Source organism: Solanum dulcamara, chromosome 1 (assembly GCF_947179165.1).
Source record: "Solanum dulcamara chromosome 1, daSolDulc1.2, whole genome shotgun sequence".
Lineage (NCBI taxonomy): Eukaryota > Viridiplantae > Streptophyta > Magnoliopsida > Solanales > Solanaceae > Solanum > Solanum dulcamara.
Genome location: NC_077237.1, coordinates 6461167 through 6468806, shown reverse-complemented (window position 1 = coordinate 6468806; position 7640 = coordinate 6461167). Strand labels below are relative to the sequence as shown.

The window sequence follows — 7640 nt, the reverse complement described above, 5'->3', positions numbered from 1 at the left end:
TATTATAAGGACACGTGTTTGTTTTACACCAAAATAGGAAATTATTTAAACAAAATTTGGATTTCGAAATCATTAAGTTAATGAGAAGATAACATAACTTCATATTAAACCTATCATGGATTATTGAAGATATGCTCTTTTTTTTTTCAGGTTTATCGTGTTGCTACTTTATTTTGTGCTAGCAATATTTGGATTAAAATATCTAGTGTGAAAAAAATATATTTAAAGTAAGGGTGTAATTTTAAAATGAGAATTATTTTTAATAAAAAGAAAAATGGTAAAAAAAAAAGGGGGGTTAGTATACACTATAACAAATAAAGAATTTAGCGGCAATTATTTAGTGATAATAATATAATTATCGTTATATTATATTTAGAGCCAATAATTAATATGATTATGTATAATAAACGCTCTATATAAATGATGCTAAGAGATTTAGGGATTCTGAATACAATGACATTAATTCAATTGTCACTAAAAATTCAACTTTGATATTTATTTATTTATTGGTTTGATTTTGAAAATAAACTAACTAAAAACAACTGTAAATTGGATTGCATGGAGATACAAAACTATTTGAATAATATTTGGAATACTTCATTTAACTGTCATATTTGTTTTAAAAAGTGAAATTTGTCAGCAGGAAAAAAAAGAAAGAAACGTACACATCATATTGGGATAGAAGAAAGTTCAGTTTTTGGAGAGTAGTGAATTGGGACCACGACACAACCTTATTAGATCAGTTTTGTTCGAAGGAGTGAGTATTGGCTAGTTAAAAATTTACACGTTACGTTTAAAATATAAATATAGTAAAGATAAAATATTTAGACGGATATGTGAGCATACTAAAAGAGATAAGATATAAAAATTTATACAAGTAAGTCAGTAAGGTTATGAAGTAACTTCAGTAATGGACAAACACAGAAAGAAAGATTGAGATGATTTAGACATGTAAAGAGGAGGAACACAAATGTTCTAGTGAGGAGGTGCGAGAGGTCATTGATAGTGATGAGTATAAGAAAAGGTAAAGTACATAGATCGAGAAAGAATTGGGGAGAGGTAAATATGCATCATGACATGACACATATCGTCATCTCACTATGATCCTAAATAGAAATTAAATCATATAAAGATCGAGGATTAAGATAAATATATAATTAGTAGATAATCGAGCTATGCCTTTCTTTTCTATGGGAGAATATGGTTATAACTGAGAGCACCTTGTTTGCTCCCTCTTCTACTTATCAACATCAATATTGCTTATTATTTCATTACGGTATTTTTGCTATAGTTTTACTCTTGTATTTGTCAAATATGTTTTTCATAACATTTTTCTTGAGTTGAAAATTCATTTGAAACAACCTCTATATCTCACACAAGATAATAAGATTTGCATATATTTTACTCTCTTGAGGCCTCACTTATAAAATTACACTGAATATATTGTTATTATAATTAATGGCTCACTTTACTTATAATTTAAAATTAATATATGTCAAGACAATACTAGACAAATAAAAATGAACAAGTGGAGTAATAATGAACAAGTGGAGTAATAATGAGCAAAAATAAATGTTCTTTCTCTTTAAATTCCCTCCGTTCATTTTATTTATCATGTTTTCTTTTACATGTATCTTTAAAATATTCAACTAAAAATATTAATTTGATTAAATTATTCTTAATTATTCTTTGATTTCAATTTAAAATTATATTTTTTTCATTATATTAATATTTAATATTTCTTCATATTTATTAAGGAAGTGTAAAATGAAAATTAATAATTAATTATATTTTATTTTGTAATAAACACGATAATTGAAATGGATCGGAGGTAGCACCAAAAGAGTGATGCAATGGCATGCGTTACTTCTTACCATTTACAATCCCTAGTCAACCTTATAATCCTTGGGGTTAGCAAACAGTATATTCTTCATACTATATTTAAATACATGGAGTATTATATTATATAGTATAAAAAATCAATACGTTACAAGTCTTGAATAGTGTAATTAAATTATTATATTTCTCATGTACCAAATATATACCATAAGTCCATAACTAAAGAAAAGCAAAACTATTTCAACGAGAGGTTGTTTCTGGTATCCCAATTATAATTTCATGAAATATCTTGATTTTCGAAATTATTATTATTATCTCACCAACCAAACGAATAGGTAGGTGCATATAACTTAAAAACTTTTTTTTTTTCATATTGTTGTAGATAAACTCTCTTATCATAAAAAAGGGTAAAATGTGGACAATTGACAGAATTGTGTACAAACTGTCTACTGAAATCTTTAGACATCTCAACATTGAAACACATGCAACTCAAGCATAGACAACAAATCATATTTTTTTTAAGTTAAGTTCGTACCATATAGGTAAAAAGTATTTGAAAGTGATGGCCTTATAGGGATTGCCAAACACTACATGCCCTCATCTTTCATGTGCTACAATAGTAACCCCCCCCCCCCCGCCCCCCCCCCCCAAAAAAAAAAAAGAAGAAAGAAAGAGATTGTTATATAACAAATGCAATGCACTTAGCCTACCACTCCAAATTCATATTTGCTTTTGTTGTAATACTCATTTTTTTCTCTTTTTCTCCAAGTTTAGGAAATAAATTTTTGTGTTGTTCTTTAATGGAGTCTCAAGTATACTCTTTGTTGCAATATTTGCAAGTGTCCATTGGCTACGTTCTCTTTTCTTTTGCCATTGGCTTCTCTGTTTTCTCTGTTTTTCTCTTCATGTTAAGACACAAGTTTTGGTCATGGTGCAGTTGTGACATTTGCCATTGTTACCTTACATCTAGTTGGAGAAAAGAATTTATTAATCTTGGTGATTGGTATGCTCATCTTCTGCGTAATTCGCCATCACAAACGATACGAATACATGTTCTTGACAACATAATCACAGCCAATCCAAGAAATGTAGAGTACATGCTCAAAACCAACTTCTTGAATTATCCTAAAGGGAAGCCTTTTTCAATGATTCTTGGTGATCTTTTAGGGGATGGAATTTTTAATGTTGATGGTGATTTATGGATGTTCCAAAAGAAAATGGCTAGTCTTGAACTTGGTAGCATGTCTATTAGATCTTATGCATTTAACAATGTGAAAAATGAGATCAAATTTAGGCTTATCCCACTTTTATCCTCTCATGTTGTATCATCATCTGAACAAGATTTTAGAGGGACAAGTTTGGATTTACAAGATGTTTTTAGAAGATTTTCTTTTGATAACATATGTAAATTTTCTTTTGGTTTAGACCCTGGTTGTCTTGAACTATCCCTTCCTCTTTCACATTTCGCGCATTCGTTTGATTTGGCTACAAAATTATCAGCAGAGAGGGCAATGGTAGCATCACCATTGATTTGGAAGATCAAAAGGCTTTTGGACATTGGAACAGAAAAGAAATTAAGGGGGGCCATTGAAAATATTAATGTTCTTGCTAGGGAAGTCATAAGACAAAAAAGAAAATTAAGCTATTCAAATCATCAAGATCTTTTATCAAGATTTATGACTATGGTTGACAATGAAGTTTATTTAAGAGATATTGTTATAAGTTTCATCTTGGCGGGGCGTGACACCGTGGCCTCGGCCTTAACAAGTGTATTTTGGTTGTTAACGAGTCATCCTGATGTTGAATTAAGAATCCGTGAAGAAACGAGTCGTGTCATGGAACAAAATCAAGAATTCATGAAGTTTGAAGATATAAATCAAATGCATTACTTGAATGCAGTGATTCATGAGAGTATGAGACTATATCCACCAGTGCAATTTGATTCAAAATTTGCTAGTGAAAATGATGTTTTTCCAAATGGTACATTTGTGGGCAAAAATGCTAGGGTGACATATCATGCATATGCAATGGGGAGAATGGAAAATATATGGGGCCAAGATTATATGGAGTTCAAGCCAGAACGTTGGTTAAAAAATGGTACATTTTGTCAACAAAGTCCTTTTAGATATCCTGTTTTTCAAGGTGGAATTAGGGTGTGTTTAGGTAAGGAATTGGCACTAATGGAAATGAAGTGTGTAGTAGCTTCTATTTTGCAACACTTTGATATTCGGGTCATGGCGGTCGGTGGTGATCTCCGGTTCGATCCGGGGCTGACGGCAACCGTGAGAGGCGGGGTTCCGGTGGTGGTTAGGAGGAGGAGGAGCATTTAAAGTTTTTTAGCCAGTAACATGACCACCAGTCCACCACTATATTTTATTGTTTGTTGTATTACTATCTATTATCAGGAACTCATGACTGTTTCGATTAATTCAGATTCACGTTATATAGGATCTATTAAATGTTTTTTAGCAGAAATTTCTTCATTTTTAGGACTCGAACTCAAAAACTCTAATTAAGGGCGACAAATTCCACCTCATTTATTTGTGTTTGCCACCAATATGGTTCAAAATGGAGAAATTGGTTTTATGTCTTAATATTTCACATGGGTATATGCTGCATTTGGTCTATTTTGGGAAAGGTTGTTATTTGTTATAATCGATTAAATTACATTAAATATATGAAAATTATATCATTCGCCTATATATAAAATTTAGGAAAAATTACATAAATACGCAGTTTATTTTATTATATTCTTTAAAAAATTTATATTTTTTGAAAAAATTATAAAAATTCTTACTCTCTTCTATTCTCGGATACATCACTTTACGCGATGTGTCGGTCAGAACATCACTTTACGTGATGTATCGTGACGTACATGAGTATTGGAACGTTGACTGATGTTTCCGGAACCAAGACGTGATGTATCCGGAAGTTGAGGGATGTATCCGGAACAGAGAGGCGATGTATCAGAGTGTTTTTGGAATGTATCCAGATTTCACCAAATTTAAGAGATTTTGTAATTTGGAAAAAAGTAGAGATAGAATATAATTAGCTCTTAATACAATGAGATTTGTGTAATTCCTAAATAATATTAATAGGATGCCCCATTTGTGATTTTTGGTATTAGGCATGGACCAGTATTTAACTTAAGGCTCCAAATTTAAGGTAGGTAAAATTTGAGTATATATATTTTGGTATGTTCTGATGGTTAAAGGCGGCTTAATAGAATTGGTGTTTAAAACTAAACTTTAATAAAAGGCTTTAAATTATTTTTGCAAAAATAAATAACTAAAAAAAAATCAAGAGATTTTGTAGTTTTATTATAAAAACATTGGGTATTGGTATGTTAGGCCAATAAAATCAGTTCTGACTTGAGGTATGATAATTGATGGAGTACACAGGTTTAGATTCGGCCTCAATGAGAAAATAAAATGAAGCACCTAACAACGCATCTTTACAGACCAAAAACTACGAGATCACACATGAAGCTTTTCTAATTTTGAGGAAGAAGAAAGTTCAAGCATAATTAGACATGGCATTGATACCTAAATATCCACTAATAGTTGTTTTCACGTTAAATTGTCGATTTTCTTTTAATTGAACTAATTACTATACATGAACGAATCGATATTTATATATATAATATAAGAGATAGATTTTGTGCTATTCAATTTGGTCGGATCGAACTGATGCGATGAATCTTCATACCTAAATATCTACCAAAAAATCATTTTCATGTGAGATTGAAGGCTGACATTTCTTCTAATTTGACAAATGGGAAATTCATAAAATGCCCCTAAAATTATACAAGTTCAATATTTATCCAAAAATTATATTTCCTTTTTTATTTTATTTTTTCTTTAACTCTTCTACCTTAAAGTAGTCAAAAACAATTAAAAGAAAGTTTAACCTACAAGTCTATTTACTAGAAAAAAAATTGGCGCCTCTAAAATAACTTTCACTCAAATTTTAAATACCGTATATTAACTCAATTATTATCGTATATCAACTTAAAATAGTTGTAGGAATTTATAAATCTATCTTTAAATATTTGATTATGAAATCAGTTATATATCAACTTAAAATCGTTGTAAAAATTTATAAATGTATCTTTAAATATTTAATTTTAAAATCAATTATTATAGTATATTAACTTTCAATCAACTCTTTTGGTGACGAAAAAAATTATTTAGTATATATAACTTAAACTCGTGAATATATATTTGTTATGTGTCAACTCTGCCCACCAATAATCAACAAAACATGTTGCTCCCAGAGTTGCCCTACAAAAAAAAAAGATTTAAAGTTGATGCCCTACAAATTTGGCAACATATAATTTCTGATCTGGCCACAGGGTCACTCAATTTAAACATGCACACAAGCATTGCATATAAAATATTTTTTCTTTTTGATTCAGTGTTTGATATTGATATTGAAGTTCGATTAATTTAAATTTATGTCGTATAGAATCAATTTGGAAGAAATACACCCAATCAAAAAAAAAAGAAATTCATACCAAGAACTCAAGAACGAAATCTCTAATTAAAAGGAAGCAGTTATGTCAACTACACCACATTCTTAATTTGGTGTTCTGCATTAGACATGACACTTAACACCTCAATATCCACGAATCGTGGTTTTCATGTGCGATTGTCGATTGACATTTCTTTACATTTGACAAATCATTGTGCTTAAATGGATTGATATCAATATATAAGATAAGAGATAAATCTTGTGTTATTTAGTTCTAGTCAGATCGAATTGATAAATAAATTTTTAACACCTAAATATTCATTAATAATTACTTATATGTGCGATTTTCGATCGATATTTTTTCTAATTTAACCAATAGTAAAATTCATAAAATACCGTCATAAACTTATCGAAAAACTTAATTGAACATTTTAACTTTACGAGTATTTGTTTGCCCCCTTATTCTTATTTATAATAGAATTACTGCCTCCTTTTAGACCAAACCTAGTCATAAATTAGGCTATGAAGTTCACTCGCCCATATCATCTTCCACATAAGAAAACTTTTAAAATGAATATTTGATCACAAAATTCCTCTTTTAAAATGTAATTTATAAATATTTGTTAAAAAAATTTCACAAGTAGTTTTTATTTTTCTAACATAGTATTTCAAGTTTGAACTTAATTTTTAATGGTCCAATAAATTTTAGTATACTTTACCTAAATCTCATAGTGAAAAAGCCCAATTACAATATATCCCTCATTTTTCTTAAATTACATGATTTTCCTTTTTTTTTCTCCATATTTCTGATACATATTTTGTTGATACATCAGGAATTGGGTGTAGAATAATTAATGTTGTTGAGTTATTTATGGATAGTAACGTAATTTAAGTTAGGATTGGTTGTTTCAATCAATTACCGTGCTAATTAAGGAAAATAATTCATAAAAAACGTAGCAGTTATGAAGAGGAAGAAAAACTCAAAAAACATAGCATAACTGCGAACAAAAAATTCAATTCAAAATTCGATTTTCATTAAGCAAATCAAGATGAATATGCAGTGCCGAATCTGATACATAACATCTTGTATTGATATAGGTTGTAGATGTATCAGAATTATTAAAGCTTGATACATGAGAATCTGTTACAAAAACAGGATGTATCATAATCATTAAATCTTGATACATGAGAATCTGATACATAAACAAGATGTATCAGAAGCATTAAAGCTTGATACATGAGAATCTGATACATAAACAATATGTATCAGAAGCACTAAAGATTAATACATGAGAATCTGTTATAAAAACAGGATGTATCAGAAGCAG

At 29.5% G+C, this 7640-nt stretch overlaps 1 protein-coding gene across 1 annotated transcript; it reads left to right on the top strand.

Moving 5' to 3' along the window:
* Positions 1-2584: 2584 nt before the first annotated feature.
* Positions 2585-4366, top strand: LOC129886546 (cytochrome P450 94C1-like). Its single transcript, XM_055961268.1, has one exon. It carries the CDS (start codon positions 2640-2642, stop codon positions 4167-4169), a length of 1530 nt encoding a protein of 509 aa, XP_055817243.1. The 5' UTR covers positions 2585-2639; the 3' UTR covers positions 4170-4366.
* Positions 4367-7640: the final 3274 nt, after the last annotated feature.